The following is a 21,975-nucleotide window of genomic DNA, read 5'->3' as shown; positions in this document are numbered from 1 at the left end:
TATCTGAAATAATAATGAGATAATTATAATAAATATCCTATCTTTTTTCGTTCATGTCCACTACTTTTTGACCCTAATATGTAACTCAAATTGTTTATTGTGTCTGTTCAAGGGAGGTGGTCACGGTGTTGTAGATTTATGCTATAGCGCTTAAAGTCACGATCCAAAAAAATTTTTCTATTGTTGTTTTTGTATTTGTACTGTTTATGTTGACTTAGCTTCCTCGCCCGTTCATATTTGAACTCACTAACATGAAGCATTAATATTTTACTTAGGTTAGTATTCATATTTCCCAAAAAAAAAGACCACTCTCACCCCATTAAGTTGCTACAAACAAAAATGTAAAATTCAAGCGAACATATTATTGCGGTGTTCATATCATGTTTCGAATGTATTATTGTCAGAGCGCTGTATTGCTTCCGTTATGTTATCGCCTTAGTTCAACGGCAGTGGACTTGTAGGGTGTCTCTGATTCTGATATAAGTAAGTTTCTTTTACCTCACATTTTCCGGACTATAACCCCAGTATGAAGTAATTAGTAAGTCAAGTTATTAATCGGTGTTTAAAATTATTTTACTTTCAATGAAAGCTACATTTGCGACACAGACGAATAGATCAATTAAATCTTATTTAAAATAGGCAAGTCCGCGTTTTTCTGTCTCAAGTAGATATTTAATTATTGAATACATGTACCTACGGAGTGAAAGGTAATGGGAATATCTTTTACTGAATTGATATCGTTGCTCGGTATACCAATGATCCAAATTTTGCTAACAAAGATCTTCTATTCTATGTTAACTTTAATATTAATTGAAAGAATATTATTTTGCATTGACGTTAGATTTAAAACATTTCTTTGCAACCATTACAACGACTATTGTTTTTGTTTTAAGCAAATCGGTCAAAATAATTCAAACAAAAGTTCGAAAATCATATTGAGCCTACACACGTGGCGACTTGTAATGAAGCGTTTCTCACGTGTGACGCGATTTATCGGTTGTCGTCGTACGGGAATAGGACTAAATTGCAAATGCCACTGAATGCACGGCTTACTGCAGCGATTCAGACGTTTAGCAAATATTCTCTTGTCGTTTCTTGCTTGATTCAATCTCGATGTTAAATTACAAGGGACCTGAAATTGGAAATAGCATCGTATTTACCAGAGGACTAGCAATTGGAAAATTATTTTACTTACTAACGTGAATAAAGTGACTCACTTTACACAGTGAAATGCATTGTTGGAAAATTAGGAAGACCTACTTTCCCATTCCTGTTTTTTTTGCCAATCTATGCTAGTAACGTTCAGGAGTTCTTCTAGATTCGACGAACGTGCTCACGGGGTTCAGCCTGACTCCTTTTTTTATATTGACCTTGTAGGCAGGTGAGCGTACGGCCCACCTGATGGTGAGTGGTTACTGTCGCCCATAGGCTTCAGAAATACCAGGGGCAGAGCCAAGCTACCATTAAAGCGCTTTTCCTAGCACTAGCCCTAGCAAGGGTAGTGGTTTTGCTGAATCTACCACCGGCTCGGCATCATTGAGAAGATCCGGCGAGAAACTCTGTGGGTTGTGTCTACGAGTTACGAGTTACGAGGCGCTCGCTCCTGGCCTTTTCATTTTTCATTATATTTTTTTTTTTAATTGTATTTTTTTGACTTGTTTTTTCTTTTCTTGTGAATATTTCTATTTATTTAAAAAAAAGAAATATTTGAGAAAAAACAAAAAAAAAAAGCCCGCTGAGTTTGTTTCGCCGGTTCTTCTCTGGACTGTGGCTTTTTTTGGAACCGGTGGTAGAGTTAACATTGTTATTTGTATTTTGACATTCAACAAGTGTGTCATACTGACATCTAAGTTGAAATAAATGATTTTGTATTTGAATTTGAATTTGAGTTAATTTTCACGGTGAACTGATCGACGGATTCGACGAGGACGGTGACTGGTGCTTGGAATTTCTAAGAGCACCGATAGTGGATCGGGAAAATCCGATGAATTCTGTCGACATGGCGTGTCCCCTTAAAAACAGAGTTGCACCATATCACACGCGGAACATATCACATGCATCCTTGTGATGACCATTTCGTTCAGAATTAGGGTGAATTAGGAAGCATTTCCGTTATTCTGGTTACTCTCGTATTAAACATGGACATGTATAACCATGTTCCTTCTTGGAAACCCTGAAGTGATGAAAAGATTTCAAAACTGTCATTAGTGGTATCGCTTCTTGTTAGCCCGCAGGGGTAAATACTACTGCCTACATATGCCGTGAAGCAGTAATGCCTGCCTACCGAATAGTAATGGTTTCAATGGCGGGGCAGCCGTTGTACTGAAAAACTTATACTTGGAGCTCATCCCGATGGTTGGGCTATTTTTGTTGAGGTAAGAGGGCTTTGGTAACCACTAAGACCAGCCGGGCATGCATCAAGAGGAATAAATAAAAAAAAACAGTAAGGGAGCTAGCAGTTACATGAGATAAGGTAGGGTTTTCTCTTTTGCCTTCCATGATGTGATTTCGGACGTTGATAGCCTGATGTTCACTATAGTATACGCGCTGATCAGTAGGATTTGTTAATTTACATTGGTACTTATAGTTCCATAGTCATATGTCCTTCAAATTAGGACACAAAGTGTCAGAAAGAGGCAAATACGTTAAAATACAATCCTAGAAAATAATCGATCTGTGTGTTTAGTGCGAGTTTTTTAACTTTTTTTATTATTTATTGCTTAGACATGTGGACGAGCTCACAGCCCACCTGGTGTTAAGTGGTTACTGGAGCCCATAGACATCTACAACGTAAATGCGCCAAACACCTTGAGATATAATTTCTAAGGTCTCAGTATAGTCACAACGGCTGCCCCACCCTGCAAACCGAAACGCATTACTGCTTCACGGCACGAATAAGCGCGGCGGTGGTACATACCCGTGCTCATATTTGTATGGAATGCCTTTGCCGTTAGGGGCGCTGTTCCAACTGCATATAAAATTGGGTTAACTTTTACGCTATCGAGAACGTTAAAAAACTCGCTGTAAGCATACTGTATTCGTATTGTGCAGGAATCGTGAGAGTATTTATCGAGTTCAGATTCAGCTTTACACTAACATGTCTCAAACGTATTTAATTAATAACCTTAGAATTATAATGCAATAGCACACGACAAACGGCTGACCTCTAACCGCTGCGTTAATTCCGCCATCTCTCAGGCCAAACAATATGATGTACAGCATAAATCGCTTTGTTGTCATACAATTAAAGGCTATGTACATGGATGTAATACATTTAATAGAATTGCTAAAGTAAGCTGGCCGAGAACAATATTCTTATTACTAATTTTGCAATGGCATTAGTGTATAAGCAAACTGGTTTGGACTACCTCAAGCTAAGCAGCTGGATGTTGCCGTTTTGAGATTTTAAGCCTCAGGTCCTTCCTATTTCAAAGCGCAACATATTATTTCTGTACAAATGAAATAGGTATGGCGGCGTTATAAGTAATGTGTGTAAAGAATGTGGCTATACCAAAACTAATCATCATTCTCCTGCCTTTTTCCCAGTCACCTGAGGTCTGCGCAACATGTTTTCTCCTTCCATACTCCTCTATCATATACCATTTCTTCGCTGACTCCCCTCTTACACATATCGTCTTTCACGCAATCCATCCATTTTTCTTAAGTCTAAAAAAAGAAAAAAGAAAAAAAAGTATACCTAGGTATACCAAAATTTCAGATGTATAATAGGAAACTAGCAACTGTTTATAAAGGCTCCGTTAATGGAGGATCCCCTAACGATCCTATAATAGTCTTATCAGATACTATTGTGACAGATATAGGTACTATTGTTTATTTTTTAACCTGTTATCCGACCTGTCATGGTGGATGATAGGTTGAGACACTACTTAAATATTTACTGTATTGCTGCTTAGCGTGACGGACGAGAACATGTAAATGCAACCTCCGATCTTACTTAACTATGTAATATAAACAAACAAATCACCATTAGCTCTCTTAGTATCGAGGAGCGGAATTGTACTGTACCAAAAAAATCACACCTGTTTTTTTAAGTGGGGTGTGGTTTATAGTTTTTTACTGGTGGTAGGACGTCCTGTGAGTCCGCACGGGTAGGTACCACCACCCCACTATTTCTGCCGTGAAGCAGTAATGCGTTTCCGTTGTACCGTTAAAACTGAGACCTTACAACTCATGTCTCTGGGTGGCGGCATTTATTTAGTAGATGTCTATGGGCTGCGGTTACCACTTAACACAAGGTGGACCGTGAGCTCGTCGACCCATCAAGGCTAAAGAAAAAGTATTTTAGTGGTCAGCGTTTTCACATGTCTTTTGTTCTGTCAACGCACGCTTTGCGAGATCGTTTGCTTCAAACGCTGTTTTTATGTTTCGGATAAATATATTGTTACGCCGGTAAGAGTAACGCCATCTATCGCCAAATAGTCGAACGAATATCGAAAGATCTAGTAACACCTAGAACGCGCGAGAAGTACAACGCAATCTATTGTCAGATAGCGGAACCACAATACTACAGATGAGTGGAATGTTCTCGATAATTCTAGGGATGTGGTATCGACTATAAAAGCGTTGCAGGGATGGAACGCAGTCAGTCAGTAATCTGGACTACTCGAAGCGAAACAGCGAACGGATTACATGAAGCGAAGCGGGAGTAGCGAATTGTGAATTTTAAAGTGTTTGTGAAGTGTTTTAAGTGTTGAATACAGTTTTTGGCTGTACTTTGGTGGATTTTTGATTTACCCGCACCCCAGCGCGCAAAAATATTATTATATATATTAGGTCGATGTTGTTATGTTATTGAGCATTGTAACAACACGAGACATGCTCGTAATAATTTAGTAGCCCGTCACCACGGCTTCGGGTTCTCGATTCGAAATGCGTAGATACTTTTTGTTTTAAATGAACGTGTTTGAAGCTGTTATAAATTGGGTCGATGTAGCCTGTAGCATTATTTGGGGCATCATCTCTTTTATAAAGGATTGACGTCGCAGCGAATATGAAACACGTCTTTACTATTTAACTACTTATTTATTATACTCTTTTTAATCTTATAATTACACCACACGCCCCACCAAAATAGAAAAAAAAGATTAGGTACAAAAAAAGTATCAGCGGCTCGGGCGCTACGTATTTAACTGGTTTTAGAGTTACATTGTCCAAAAAATATTTAATTGTCTTTTGAATTGCACAATGCACTCGTTGTTTAAAATTTACTTTCCTTATATGGAGCATTGCGAATGCGCTGGCAGGGTTGCCATATAAAGGACTGACGTCGCAGCGAATATGAAACACGTCTTTACTATTCAAATACTTATTTATTACTCTCTTTAATCTTATTACACCACAACTTTTTACCACTGCCATAACAACGTTTTTCTCACTACCTGGAAACGCTGTGTTCTTTGACAGTGTATTTTCAGAGATCATTCTTTAAACATACCATCGGGCTCTGTATTGAGCTCCTCTAAACGCTGAACTCGAAAAAAACTACAAAATATGGCTCGGGCAGCGATGACGAATTTGCTCATGGTGCGGCGCGTCTCAGATTGAGGAGTCCATCTCCAGTTGGGCTGAATCGAGCAACAGCCTCTAGTGGATACTTAGCTTAATGTGTGTACATAAGTATACGCATGATTTTTTTTGTTCGGTCCACCCACTTAGGCATGCAAAGGGATCGTGTTCCACAAGGACCACAAGACTACAGCTGTAAGCTATAATTTGCCAAAGAGTATGACTCTATGACGGAAAACCACGTAGATCTTCTGACATGACAAGAAACAATAATGACGTCTAATACTTGCAAAGGGAATTTCTTATACAATACCCGTTAGAAAGCACGCAATCTTCGTGGACAAAGGCTTAGAGTCAACCTAAATAAGCTTAGTACGACAATGGGTTGAACATAAGCGACGTAACTGTGTAATTACGTCCCAAAGACGTCAGATAAACCATGCGCACCTGAAAAACGGGGTTAAGTTTCGCGCCGAAAGATTTCTGAGGTTTTAACAAGCTACGTATCACATAAAGGGTCGTTTACGGCTTAACATATTCATGTATTCATCCCTAAGCCTGAGGGTATCCTAACAAAAACTTACAAATTGTTTTCCCTTCGAATAACGTTTGCCCTTTGCCCTTATGTTATGTACCGAATTTTTTCGTCGCTCTCCCCGCTTTAGTCGGTGACCGATGGCGTTCCTTATGCCACTTTTATTGAGTTTGTTTGGCAAAGGGCTTTTATTTAAGGTTATATGTTTTTTGTTTGTTTACGCTCTGAGAAGATTATGTTGCCTGAATGCAAGCTTTGCTAAGCTCATTATCGTTATACATTTGAATATGCAATTTCGAAAAGGGCACATCTCGCATATTTTGTCAAATACGTTTTTTTCATATACATGTAGTTTAGAGGCTTACCTTCACCCATTTTGTAATAATTTCAGTAACTTTCAATTGCTAATTAGCACTAATATATATCTCAAAAGTTAATATTTTAAATTTTACACTGTATCAGAAAATAATCAGTTTTTTTCATTTCCTGAACATTTTACATTTTCAGAGATGTGCCCTTTTCGAAATTGCATATTCATTTGATCAGTCTTTTTTTTTTTTTTCTTATGATTGAAGGATTACTGGTGGCCCGGAGGCCTTTCCTCCAGTTTCACCAGGACAGGTGGGCGAGAAAAGGCTTAGCCAGGAGGGGTGGGATTTGCTAACAGCTACCCGAGCGCCTCCGAAGGAGACCTAACAGCTCAAGAGTAGCTGCTTCGCCAATGAATCTACTACCGGATCGGAATCGCGACCCGCTGAGAAGATCCGGCGAGAAACTCAGCGAGCTGATTTATGGGTTAGGCTGCACGGCGAACTCTTTGTCGAGTTCGACGAGTACGGTTACCGGGGTCCCTAAGCCTGCTCCTAGTGTTAGAGCTGAAGGCGTCTAATGCAAAGCTTATTGGATCTGATGGATCCGTAAGGACATGATCAGTCGTAAACACAACTCTTGCTACTTATAACTATCTATTTATCTATCTTTCAGCCTGCAGAAGACTACGGCTTAGTCATAGGCCTCCCCAAGCCTTGCCACAATGACCAGTCCTGCACCGTGGTTCTTTATAAACAATTACAACATACAGACAAAAGACAACATAAAGACATAATTTTTAATACCATCATAAAGCACGAGCGTAGTTTTAGCGGGAAATTTATCTTGACATAGGATTTTAAAAAAAAAAAGGTTTTAACATTCAAATGCAAATTAGTGTTTCGGAATTACACCTAACACCAACTTGATATGAACGCATCCATTTATTTATCGCTGTAAAGTCCATTCGGTCACGTACCCCGAAATGGGATCACGTACTAAACGCATAATTACAATTGCGAGCGCGACCGATGCAAAAGGAAAAACGAAATTTAAAAAATAAACCGCCATTTTAATTCTTTCTTTTTTTTAAATTTTAGTCTGGCACGTGATCAGATTGTGTTTTGGGATGTTTCAGTTATATATATTTTTTTATATTGCGAGTATGTCGAATTACCCATAACAATTTACAGAAAACCATGTAAACTGATATTTTGAGTCTATTCGGTATCCATATTGTGAAGTCGTCATGCCCAAAGGTTATCACGCCCGCTGCATTCGTATCTAGCGATGCCACTGTGCCGATGTTCAAATCCCGCTGGCAAGTATATTTTTTTCTAATTAAATACGTTGTTAGCAAGTGTTCATGACAGACTTTCACGATGAAGGAATAACATCGTGTAATAAAAATGAAACCCGCAAAATTATAATTTACGTAATTACTGGTGGTGGGTCGTTTTGTGAGTCCGCGCGGGTAGATACCACTCCAACTTTTTCTGCTGTGAAGCAGTAATTTTGGTTTGAAGAGTGGGACAATCGTTGTACTATACTAAGACCTTAAAACTCATGTCTCAAGGTGGGTGGCGGCATTTACGTTGTCAATGTCTATAGGCTCAGGTAACTACTTAACACCAGGTGGGCCGTGAGATCGTTGCCCCATTTAAGCCAAAAAATATGTCTGTGGTTTTAGTTCTGACAGATCCGTTATCTAATTTGCCTAGCATGTCCAGTTAAAAAAATATGTCAGCATTTACAAAATAGCTTCAAAACGTGTCTATAGATTAGTTTCATTTCAGTTTTTTATTTTGTAAAGTCTATTTATAAAATAGTGTTTAAACTTCTTTTGTGTAAATCTATCGGAAATAGAGATTTATCTCTGAACAAGTCCTACTCTGTATACCCTTGAATGACAATAGTGTGCCAATCATAATAATCATAAATGAAATGTGCTTGCATTCACGCTTCCTACTACGTGCATTACAATTGAGCACACAATGAGATATTTATTCATTTTGAACGTTGTATTTAGTAAAATGAATGAGATGACGCTTGAGAGAGGACTACTTTATTGTTTGTTAATTGACTATGGTACACTACTATCCTAGTACATATTTTAATCACTAGATGACGTTAGTATGAATTAAATTATTATTTTGATAATAATAAACATATTTTAACATATTTATTTAATTTAGTTATTTAGTAATAATAAATGCTTAAAGTTTTAATTTTTTACTGGTGGTAGAGCCTCTTGTGAGTCCGCGCGGGTAGGTACCACCACCCTGCCTATTTCTGCCGTGAAGCAGTAATGCGTTTCGGTTTGAAGGGTGGGGCAGCCGTTGTAACTATACTGAGATCTTAGAACTTATATCTCAAGGTGGGTGGCGCATTTACGTTCTAGATGTCCATGGGCTCCAGTAGCCACATAACACCAGGTGGGCTGTGAGCTCGTCCACCCATCTAAGCAATAAAAAAAAAACGTGTAATGATTATTTTAACAGTTGAAATTTCTTTTAATTATTATTTTTAAAACACTCCGTTGTATTGTTCAGTACAACAGCGAGACTGCATTTAAAGTCTATTTTATTGTAATTGTATTATAATCCATGTAATCCATAATTTTAAATAGAAAAAAAAAGCAACACTTTTTTTTTCACTCAACGCCATATTTTTTTACATTCCGATTATTATCTCCGACCATATCGCATCTTTAGAATTGAAGTGGCTTAATTAAAAATCTTAAGAAAAAGAGTTGGTATATACTTTGAACGACTTATAAACATATATAATATATAAGTTTATTTTAATCTAGAAAAGGACAAAGTACACTTTCCGTCACTTTTAAATCAAGAACATACCTTAAACTTTAAGTAATGCCCTTTAAGGCTTAAAGTATTTCAATCGAAATAGAAAAATTACAATTCTTTAATTACATTTTTGGCGCTCACTAAAAAACAAGAAATTCGGATTAAGCCACTTCAATTCTAACGGTGCTGCGATATTATTTTCCAACAGCAAAAGCGCGGAAAAATTCCTATTAACAGATACAATACACTTATTTCCACAAATAGTTTTTTTTTTGTGTCGACGGGAATATGATCTCAGAGCCTAGCTGGTATAAAAATAATATCTAGGTCCATTAATAGCAATAACGTGACGTAAGTATACGTAACCATTGTCAGTTATGTCAATATATTGTAAACAGGACTACGGCACTTGTGAATACAATTCACTTTATGTGTGGATGGACTATATGTGTGGATGAGCTCATGGCCTTGTTTATTGTTACGTTAGATATAACAATGTGATTGCAGCAACTCATTTGGAGACGTGAATGCACACATTAATTTCTCGTCGGATCTTCTCAGCGGGTCGCGATTCCGATCTGGTAATGGATTCATTCGCGAAGCAACTGCTCTTGAGTGGTTAGGTCTCCTTCGGAGGCGCTTAGGGGTTAGCAAATCCCGGCCCTCCTGGCTGAGGTATTGTCCGATACTAGTGCATCAGAAAAATTAACCATTAAGCTAAAGACACTTGAAGTTAGCGTTCACACGAGATCTGCTGTAATGACAATTCGTATGGTCTCTTATCTCTATATATAAAAACGAATTGCTGTTCGTAAGTTTCGCTAAAACTCGAAAACGGCTAGACCGATTTGGCTAATTTTGGTCTTGAATTATTTGTGGAAGTCCAGAGAAGGTTTAAAAGGTAAATAAATATATATATTAAAATGCTCGGAATTAAATAAAAATAACAATTTTGTTTTCCCTTTGATGTGTCCCCCGTCCGACGGATTCCTTTTGTTTGTCGTGTATTTATCGATTGAGGCACTACGAGGTCTGCCGGGTCAGCTAGTTGCGAATAATTTTTTTACAGTCATCTTATAATAATAATAATAATAATAATGTTTTTATTTCAAGTAACCATGACTCATATAAATTGTTAATAAGACTTAGACCTATGTTAGTAGTTATATTTACATCACAATGAATTACTGTGGTAATATCCCATGGGAGATGGCACCACAGCGACCCATGTATATACAGTCCAGCCTGCTTGCGATCATGCTCAGGATACTGTTGGAGCTGGCCCTCACTCTGTTTACCAGAGATGCATAAAGTCTCAACAACTCATTATCAATACAACGTTAGTTTAAGAAACGAAAAGCATTTTCTAGAAAGGAAATTTTAGATTACTTAGATTATTTTAGATTAATCTACATGATTAGAAGTTAGGCTCTTTAATCTTCGGGAACGATTAGACACTGTATATAAATATATTTAAATAGTGCCATTGTAGGCAGGTGAGCATATGACCTGGTGGCAGGAACTCTTGTGAGTCCGCACGGGTAGGTACCACCACCCCGCCTGTTTCTGCCGTGAAGTAGTAATGCGTTTCGGTTTGAAGGGTGGGGCAGTCGTTGTAACTATACTGAGAGCTTATATCTCAAGGTAGGGGGCGCATTTACGTTGTAGATGTCTATGAGCTCCACTAACCACTTAGGACCGGGTGGGCTGTGAGCTCGTCCACCCATCTAAGCAATAAAAAAAGACCAGCTAATGGTAACTAAACACCATCGCTCATGGACGTCATCTCCTAAGACCTCGTTTAAAGAAGGAAATGTCACAGCGCTCGGGAAACAGAAGGGAGGTTATCTATAGGTATAAGGAGAAACACCATATCTCAAAGTACTAAAATAAAAGAGTAATTCTCATTATTTATTTATTTACACATTAATTATTTAGTTTATTTATTTATCACGAGCCTTTCGTCTTACGACGTGCGTGATAACAATCGATGCCTCGAAATTTTACGAAACAAAATGGAAGACACATACGCAAAAAAAAAATATTGGTTGTCTGTAAAGTCGGTTTATGGACGATAGATTTATGTGGTGATAACGTCAATAGCGAATATTCGAGCTGCCAGCTCTGACGTCAAGCGAGAAGAGAGATAAATGTGTCACAAGCCAACTCTTGGGCCGATCGTGCCCCTCTATCGCTTGTTCCGCGCTCTCGCTTGCACGCCCAGGAGGAACGTGATACTTTTTCGTGCGTGCAGCCGGTGTTCGTCGATTTATAGGTTAGTATCGCGTCAAAAAAAAAAATGCGAGTTGACCATGTTTAAAAAATGACGTTAAATAATTTAAAACACGAAAATGAACTGAAATCATTGGTGAAGTTATTCCAACTGCCATGTGTAAATTTTAAATTTTATTTAAAAAAAAAAAAACTCTCGTCAATTTAATTCCCTCTAAATTATATTAACCTAGTAGAGAGTACTTCTTATCAACATATCACTAAAATTGCAACTGTATTTTTGTGTGAACCGTTCTGAAATCAATTTACATTTTTTTTTATTACAGCACAAAAGTCCATTTTGATACAAAGAAACTCAATTGCTCAAAATCTCGATTGCATCGTATAGATGCCATCTCACCTTTTTACGCGTGTTTTGGGACAGAAATAGGTCGGAAACGCGACCCACTGAGAATATCCGATGAGAGACTCAGTGGGCTGTGTCTGTGGGTTAATTTACTCGCCATCCCTTCGTCGCAAGCGACGGTTTCGGCGAGAACGATGACCGGTGCTTGGGGTACCTAAAAGCACCGTTAGTGGATCGAGAGGATCCGAAATGACGTGTTTGGGGTGACGTCGACTGTTTACTATTCGGTCGGCAGGATCCGCAATGTAGTTACCGGCGGCCACGACGAGAGGGTCCTCGTCGAAGCACTGCTCTTGTTAGGGCTAGTGTTAGCAAATTCTCTCAAGTTGAGCCCGTGAGCTCACCTACCCATCCGGGCGTAGCTGGTGCCAGCGAATAGGTAGGGAAAAAGAGAGAGGTCTGCTCAACGCCTGATCATTCATAGACAATATTATTGTGATTAATTATTGTATAACGTTTTCAGAGTACACCATGTATTGTACTAGCAACTGTATTTACATTCGAAGCTACCACGAAATAATGCGAAATAATTACGTTTGTTTTGTTAAATACCAGCTGTTTGTTTCACAATTACTTTTAATTGTCTAACTATTTAAAGAAGAAAAACGATATAAGACTCATTATTTTATCTTATTGATAATTTAAAGGTTACACTAAGATTAGGAATGTATAGTAAAGGCAAGGAGCATAATCTCCTTGTACAAAAAAGCGTTCGTCGAAAAGTGACCGATTTAGGTGGTGCCACCATAGCAACTGGTCAAAGATGGCGCCAAAAATTATTATTAAATTACACTCAGCACACTTCACTCCATTTACAATAGTTACATTCGTACCATTCCATTGCGCTGCAATGCACTATTTTGGTGGGTTTTTAAGTTGTAATTTGCTAGTTGCAGCTCGATACTTCTTAACTTATCCCCCGTATATGGTCACTCTTTTTATTCCTACCCTCCATACAATTAATTATAATTGGTTTGACACATGTTTGACATTCACTTTTCAGTGTTCCTTTAGTATCTATGGCAAGGAGCTATATAAAATATAAGACAACGCAATGGTATTGCTAGCTTATCACAAAAATAACTATTAACTAGTATTTTTTAATATTAAAATTATAATTTATAATCAAAGTCTTGTTTTTGTGTCATTACTCCTTTCGTTTGACGGCTCCTGAGGCTGGCTCTCTTGTTCCTGGGCTTCTTTCAACGAGTCAGGCAGCTTCTGGTTGTTTGTCTCTGGTAACGTGAGGACCAGGAACCCTGATATGGCGGCCATGCTCCCAAACAACAACGTCGGAAGGTATTCGTAGTATCTCGTCTGTGTATCGAAAGCATATTTTAAATGGTATTTTTTTAATATAACTTTTAAAAATATAACTAGACACCTCTTTATTATATTATTGTATGGACGCGTGAATGAGATCACAACGTAAATGCCACCACCCATTTTGAGGCATTAGTCTCAATTGTATAATAATAATATGTTGACTGTCCCACCCTTCGAAGCGGACTTGGTGAGCGCTTCGTGCTACAATTAAACAGGATGGTGGTACCTAACCGAACGAGCCTAAAATACGTTTTACCAACAAGTAAATACCGCTCGAAGATCTCAGAACGCCGATATAACACTGAAAGAGCGCTTCTATCCATTCTCCGATATACACCTTAGTTTTCTTTTACAGTCCTCACGTGAAAACCGAGGACTGATGTAATTCAACACCTATAAGTCACGACCCGATCCCGAGAAGCCCCCCTGGTGGAAGATCTTTCTTTTGTAGACGAAGAAACGAAGGGAAATGTCTTGAAACTTCATGCTAACTCGTTGTTTTTGGCACTCGAACGACTTTTGATATAAAACCTCAGCAGGTGTAGTTGCATTAATGATAAAGCCTAGGCCCGTCCTGGTAGGTACCATCCTGTCTATTTCCACGACGCAGTTGTGTTTGAAGGGTGGGATAGCTATTATACATTACACATACACAATACGAGACCAGGCAGCGGCCCTGCCCTTAACACAGCATACTGGCCCTCCTATAATTACAATTAACAAAATTACATTTGAGATTTCAGTCTCGTGTCTCTAAACGGGTGGTGGAATTGAAGGTATATGTCATCAATGTTTGCGGTCACAATTTTTACGGCAAGCGGACCGTGACAACCATATTAAAATGTTTAATTTGTTTAGCAATAGTCACAGTGGAGGTTGACGATGTATTACATCTTCTTTATCTGAGGATCGCGACCACACGTGACGTTCCTCCACAGTGTTCGGTCATGGGTGGCATGGACCGCATGGTACAGACTACCACCAAGTGCTTCTCTTACTAGATCTGACCATTTGTCTGATATTCTGCCCACAGCGCGCTTGCTCTCCACGCGACCCGTAATGAGCTTTTCTAATTCATGTTTGGGAGACCGCGTGATGTGTCTGAAGAAGCTCATAACACGTTCCCGGCAGATGGCAGAGAGTCTTTCTCGGATGTTTGACTCCCTTAGAACGGACTCGTTAGTTCTCATGGCAGTCCACGGTATTCGTAGCATCCTCCGCCACACCCACATTTCAAAGGCATCGTTTAATACATACATACAATAAACTCACCAATAACGGCGTTTGGGGGGCCACAGTGGAACCGGTCCTTCCAAGCGTTGAGCACATTGCCATCAGCGTGGTTCTGTAGTTGGTCGGGAAGACCTCAGCCGCGAACACGTACAGAGAGTTGTATGCGAGCGTGATGAAGAACTTTCCACCGAGATACAGCAGTATCGACCAGTTACCCGCTGAAAGGATACAAAGACATATGCTATCAATTTGATTGTAAGTTATTTTGTCAAACTATGATTTACATTTGACCAAGGTCACCAAAATCCGTATTGCTCTTTTAGGTTTTTCACTTGGAGGAATAGCAGTGAACCGATAGACCCGACGAATCTGCTCAATTATGGACATAGACTTTTTTATTTTTTTTATTGCTTAGATGGGTGGACGAGCTCACAGCCCACCACAGGTGGTAAGAGGTTACTGGAGCCCATGGACATTTACAACGTAAATGCGCCACCCACCTTGAGATATAAGTTCTAAGATCTCAGTATAGTTACAACGGCTGCCCCACCCTTCAAACCGAAACGCATTACTGCTTCACGGCAGAAATAGGCAGGGCGGTGGTACCTACCCGCGCGGACTCACAAGAGGTCCTACCACCAGTAAAAAAGACTAAAGACTAGGTCATGTTTAATACTAAACCTAACTTCGGTATCTCCACCTTATGTATTAAAGTGGACGGTAACATTTATATAGATATCTGTGGGCTGCACTAGCTACTTATTTAAGAAAAGAGAGGAGAAATAGGTATTAGACTTTGGGAGGAGATGCGAGGGGCATAGTTGTGTGAATTGTTTTATGTATTACTTTTAATTACTACTATTAATGTAGTGTTTCTTCAGGTTTAAATGTCTAAAAACGTCTCAGTAGATAACCATTCTTTTTACTGAGACATCATACACATAGGTCATCTCATCTCGGTTCATATTATTTCATCCTTTTTTTTATTGCTCTTGTAGGCAGACGCGCACACAGCCCACCTGATGGTGAGTGGTTACTGATGGTAGCAATGCTAAGGGCACAGTCAAGCCGCTGCCTACCGTTAAATCCCAATTGACTAAAGTCTCCAATTTATCATTTTCATTATAATATTATGTATTTATTAATTAAAGATTTTTATAAATTCGACACTGGCAACAACGACGTCGCAAGAAGCCAGTTGCCATGTTTAAAAAGAAAAGAACAAAGAACAATTATAAGCCAACATTTTTAAATAGTACTCACAGGGGACAAATCCATAGTTGATAAGAATCAATCCAGTCATCAGAAAAGCAACCGCAATAACTCTTTTCCTTCCGAATCTGTCCAGGAATATCAACTTGCAAACATTTGCGGGAGCTTCGATCACCAGCACAACTATATAATTTAAGTAACTATTCCCCGATAGTTCTATAGCGTTTATAGATAATCCATAATACACTAGAGTAGACGAGGTCCACAGGAAAGAACAAGTGAATAGTCTTTTCCATATGATTTTTGACGAAAGTAGTTGCTTGAAGGTTGACTGATTCCTGGCCATAGATTCGCATTTTCTGTCGTCACGTTGTTTTGTGGCGTGTTTCTCGACTTGCTCGTAATGGTCTTTTGGTACGAAGACTTTGTTAAGCCTCTCCGATTTCGCGAGAACATCCAAGCCTTCATTATATAGTCCTTTACTGAACAACCACCTGAAGCTCTCCGTTAGGGTCCAGATATAAACGAACACTAGGACAGCTGGTGTGTAGATGATGAAGAGGAGGTACCTCCAGTTTTGGAGCCACCACGACAGCAGAGTCACTGCCACTCCCCCGAGGATGAACATGGTGTTAAATAGCAGACTGACGAAGACTCGGCCTTTGGGACCGACCAATTCTAATGCTGTAACAATTCATATTTATATTTACTAGTAGTCGCCTGGTAATCGAAATTCGACTATAATTAATTTAAATTATAAGTTTGAACATTATTAAGGGTCTATTGTCAAAGATTATCATAAATCTCTATATAAACAGATTTCGCCAAGGCTATAGATAAATAATATTGAAGACAAACAATATTAATCTATTCTGAATTTGACCACAGATTTTAACAATAAACAAAAGAGTATACATGCGTGTTGCGTCAAATACATGGTAGTGTGCGTAATGTATTTTTTATTGATTTAATTTATTTTATATGTATAATTGAAAAAAAAAACAGCATTCTGCACTCCATCTTTATATTTTCTATAAGTGAGTCGACTATCGAAAGCCGGCAATCTGACTTTTGGAAAATTATTGGTAAATCAGAAAAACGAATTATTGACTTTGTATTCCATTGGCAGTCACAAAACTCTTCGGAACGACATCTTAGATAAATAACATGTTAACTATTAACCTTTATTTAATGCAGGTTTTGTACCGTATTCTTTGAAGGAGACGATTATATTCAAATCAATCTATATTGACATATCAATAACATTTTTTTGTCCAAATGCACAGATTGCCACCTTTGATAATAGACGACTCAAGTATGGGAAATTTCATACTCCTCCGTCCACGTAAATAAAAAGGAGTACAAATTTTTTCTTCACGTATTAATATATTATAGATTAAATAATGTGTTTTGCAGTAGGTCTATCATTCAAAATAAATAGAAATATCAAGTTGATTGTTTTGCAGAGTGGATAGACCCACGTTTTTTTTGCTTAGATGGGTGGTCGACCTCACAACCCACCTGGTGTTAAGTGGTAACCGGAACCCATAGACATTACAACGTAAACGCGCCACCCACCTTGAGATAGAAGTTCCAAGATCTCAGTATAGTTACAACGGCTGTCCCACCCTTCAGACCGAAACGCATTACTGCTTCACGGCAGACATAGGCAGGGCGCTGGTACCTACTCGTGCGGACTCACAAGAGGTCCTACCACCAATAATTACGCAAATCAAAATTTTTGTGCGTTTCATTTTTATTATTCCTCCACCGTGGTAATTATTCGCTAACATTTTTTAAGAACGTATTTAATAAAATAATTGGTGGTAAAAATTGGGATTCGAACACCGGCTCAATGGCATCGCTTGGTACCAGTGTACCGGACGTCTTATCCTTTAGGCCACAATGACTTCAGAGAGTAACGAATTAGATTAAATGAAACCGTGATGCATGGTTGCTTATCTACAAAAATAGGTAGAATGATCGTTTTCGAAGCTAAAGTCTTTTTTATTTGGTCAAGAACTAATTATTATTATCAGTGCTATTTTAGATGGTTTATGTGGCAGGTAGCCATCATACAACGCAAGATATTTGACAGATACCTGAATATCGCTTACGGCATTTTCAAGATAAGCTCGCATATATACAAGTTCCGAACAACATCATTTGGACTGTCGGTCTACCGAGCAATATCACCCGTCCGGCGTAAGATCTTCCCTTTATCGTACTCCTACAGTTTAAAATGAGTATATCCAAAAAGTAATCATATTTTTTTTTACCGGAAAGAGTAAACTCAACTTTGAGGACATATCAACTGCCTATTTAACCGTAACTGATATACGTGACGATTGCCCAAACACAATGGACGTGTTGTACTTCAAAACACAGATCAAAGTCACCTACCTTTCCGAATCGCAATGACTTGCGAATTCGCTTTTTATTAGCCTCGAACAATACGGGATGGGTGACCAATCGTACAAGTTACCGCCGCTGGAATGATAGAGCAGTGAGCCACGGAAATCGGCAATTAGGGACAGTCAAGCTATTGTTTACGGTAAACCCCCTAAATCTCATTTCAAGCACGTTTCTTATACTTCAAATACACTTCCCCCCGTATTCTAGAACAAAATGGAATCACATTCGATTGTTGATTAAAATCCAATTCGTTAACGGAATTGAATTAACACCATGGAAAACAACGGATGTTTGACTATTATCTTTTTTTATTATTAATTATTAATTTATTAATTTTGCGGGTTTGATTTTTATTACACGATGTTATTCCTTCGCCGTGGAAGTCAATCGTGAACATTTGTCAAGTACGTATTTCATTAGAAAAAATCGTACGCGTCGTGCCCGCGGGATTCGAACACCGGTGCATCGTAAGATACGAATGCACCGGACGTCATATCCTCTAGGCCACGACGACTTCGAAAATCGAAGGGAATAAACACATCCATAATTCCCTAAAATGTGTGTACACTTTCTTAGTTATTTATGTGCGACTCTTATGCAGAATTGTTTCATTGAATTTCTTAGGCTCGATTACTCAAAACCTTAGAGTATAACAAGCACAGCGGCTCTCAATTATTGTGTCGGGACACAATACATAGTTGGTAGTAAATACGATATTCTATATATCTAAGATATCCCGGGTAATTGAGGTATATCAGGTAAATGAACACGCTTAACAGATGAATGATGTATAATATATAAATATAAATACATTTAAGTGTTTATAGGTGTCGCGAATTTGATTGGAGCATGTATTTTCGACCGTCGCCAAGTAAAACAGCTTGAGAGCCACCGAACTAGTAATTAGTAATTACATAAATCGGACAACTCAAGCATTAAGTACTCATGGACATTTCATAAGAAAGTTACTGAAACGGTTTATATAGGAAGTCGGAAAGCAAAAACTATAATTAGTTACAGACGGATAATTGTTGAGGCGCATCGCGAAGGCTGTGTGTTGTCTAAATTTGGTGCCGTTATTATTATTATTTTTATTGATTTGTTTGGTTAGCGTTTATTAGCGGTAATGGTAACTTAAATTAACAAACCTAACTTAAAATCATCGCTCTATTTTTTATTATTATTTATTTACGAGTACTCTGCCACACAGAACGATGTCTCGAATTATAATCTCACTAAAACTCGAGAATGGCTGGACCGATTTGGCTAATTTTGGTCTTGAATTATATATAGAAGTCTAGGGAAGGTTCAAAAGGTAGACAAATATGAAAATACTCGGAATTAATTAAAAATAACAATTTTGTTTTTCCTTTGATGTGTCCCTCGTCGGTCGGATTCCTTTTGTTTGTTTTAAGTTTATTTTATACAAAAGTTTAGGTCTTTTATTTATCGATTGAGGCACTACGAAGTCTGTCGGGTCAGCTAGTATCCAATAAATTTAACAGCTAAGCCTAAAGCTTTAGATGATCTGATTGGAAAAGGAAGACTATACCGTGCTTGAGGTCCTCAACGCGGTGGATAGATTAAATCAACAGGGAGAGATGGATGGATATCGTGAGATGCGTCAGGTATGTCCCTTCTAAGGCTAGATAACAAAGAACTCTGTAAACGTTTGAAGTCGTCGTGTCCTTAAAGAATAAGACGTCCGATACATTTGTATCTAGTGATGCAACTGTTGGAATCTCGCAAGCGGGTACCAAATTTTTCTAATGATATGTTCACGATTGACTTCCACGGTGAAGGAATAACATCATGTAATAAAAATCAAATCCGCAAAATTATAATTTGCATAATTACTGATGGTACGCACGGATAGGTACCACCACCCCGTCTATTTCTGCCGTGAAGCAGTAATGCGTTTCGGTTCGAAGGGTGGGGCATTCACTAATTCGTAATTTAACCTTATTTACCCTAAATAAGGTTAAATTATGTGATTGATATCCTGATACTGTGACTGATATGCAGTGATTTAGGATAAATAAGGTTAAATTACGAATTAGTGAATTCGTGATTTACTAATTTATTGTTTACTGAACCGTGACTTGAACAAAAATAGTAATAAAATTGTGAATCTATTTTGTTTGATATTTGAAGAGTCTAGGATTGATTAATAATCTTAGTTTTTCAATGATATTTCATGTTAAATAAAAAATATCATAGCCACGAGCAAAGGTGTTTGACCTTCATAGTGCCACCGAGAAATTCTTATTGTCAATTTCCTCACGTAATTTTTTGTTCGTTATATCGAACACCGATACTAGATCTATTTATAATTAGTTGCAAAGGAAAAGTCAACGATTTGTGGTGAATGCTTCGTTCGCGGTTTTTTCCGTTCTCCATTTTGATTGGTTTTGAAATTCGAACAAAAAAATTTTATTTAAAAAACCTTTCGTTTGACGCTATCGACGAAAAATAATCAACTAAATTTATTTTCGTCATGTTTCGTGATTCAAAGGAATGTATGGTTGAAGTAGTCATAGAGTAGGTATTCACAAAAATTACTAAGTTCATTAACAATTTTGTTTTGTCGATATTTTTATTCCAATTGCTCTGTTTGAATTGAATGTTTGACATAAGGACTTTTTGGCGGGAATGCGAGGAGCGAAGTTGGTGAATTGTTTTGTTTTGTTAAGCTTAGTGTTTCTTCAGATTTCACAAGTGTAATAACGGTGGTTTATTAACTGTTTAGCATATGTGAAAGTGCACACACGTGGGAAAATGAAACAAAGCCGCTGGACGTTGCTTCTCGGGTTCTTCCAAAAAGTTTACTGAAAAAATCTGACTAAGTTACCGCTATTTTACTGAAATTTTATTTGGATGCATATCTTCTGATTTCGATTAACATATCAATTTAATGAATTTCGTCTCATTTTGCTTCATTGAATATTTTTCAAAGAGCGGATGGGTATTGCGCGAAATCACGATGGTAATATACGAACATAAAAAAATTGGAACCCATTTTAGACTGATGAAACTCGGTGTAAATATATCACGAATGGGTATTTCGTAGGTAAAAAAACATTGTGACTACAGAAGATGATAATTTAATTTAATTAATCCTGAACACTAACACATATTTTATTAAATGTCATTAAGTTTAATTAATATGTTATGTGCGTACTGATTGCTAACTACGCCTGGGCATTGATTATTTCCGTTGAACAAAACCTTCGGAAGTTGTTACTGTGTTGTTTTGGATCAAATAATCGGGTTAGGGTTGCGAGTAATATAATTATTGCATCTATATTTTCGATTCGATTGATCTTAGGTATTAATTACAGCCCTGCCTAATTCTGCCCCGAAATTGTCAGCCGTTTCGGTTAAAACAGTGGTATCAGCTCTTATCTAATAATACTAATATATAAATCTACAGTGGTTTTTACGGATGTTCCGTTATAACTACTGAACCGTGCATCCGACTGACTTGAAACTTGGTATCCATGTAGAAAATACATGTACTTAATGGATAGGCTAATATTTATATGAGTGTTGGACTTCCTACATCAGTTGCGGGGGCGTTAATGATGAGAATCTTTGTGGGGGTGAGAAATAATAATGTTAATTTTAAATGCCAGCGGACGGGGTAGTAGTGTTTTTTTTTGGTCAGGAGGAAATTTCCGGACTTCCGCCCTTCTCTGGGGATACTGGGCGGGGTATGTCAGAGTCGAACTGACTCGAAAACCTCCTGTCGCTCAACAACCAACGTCCAAACCTCGCATGAGACAGAACTTATGAAAAGGCAAAGGGGGGAAAGTGAAGCGTTTAGTGCGGAGCACATCTGCCCCTCGGGACGCCGGACTGGCGGTCGTCGGACGGGTACAGCTAGTATAATATAATTCGCATCTAAAGGAAGATCTTTCGGATTTCGGGTTTACGGGTGGAGGTATTTACGCTATGATAGCTTACTTAGCTAG

The 21,975-nt window shown here is 38.2% G+C and overlaps 1 protein-coding gene across 1 annotated transcript in view; it reads right to left on the bottom strand.

Moving 5' to 3' along the window:
- Nucleotides 1–11,087: 11,087 nt before the first annotated feature.
- Nucleotides 11,088–21,975, bottom strand: part of LOC114240925 (organic cation transporter protein) — a 28,739-nt gene continuing 17,851 nt past the window's right edge. The window contains exons 4-6 of the mRNA XM_028171607.2: nucleotides 15,638–16,270; nucleotides 14,414–14,592; nucleotides 11,088–13,132 (exon numbers count right to left, since the gene is read on the bottom strand). Coding sequence (XP_028027408.1) covers nucleotides 12,941–13,132; nucleotides 14,414–14,592; nucleotides 15,638–16,270 — 1,004 coding nt within the window. The 3' untranslated portion in view covers nucleotides 11,088–12,940. The remainder of the gene's footprint in view (nucleotides 13,133–14,413; nucleotides 14,593–15,637; nucleotides 16,271–21,975) is intronic.

The sequence above is a fragment of the Bombyx mandarina genome, chromosome 21, assembly GCF_030267445.1.
Source record: "Bombyx mandarina strain Sakado chromosome 21, ASM3026744v2".
Taxonomy (NCBI): domain Eukaryota; kingdom Metazoa; phylum Arthropoda; class Insecta; order Lepidoptera; family Bombycidae; genus Bombyx; species Bombyx mandarina.
The sequence above is the reverse complement of the archived record's forward strand: the minus strand, read 5'-3'. Positions and strand labels throughout refer to the sequence as shown.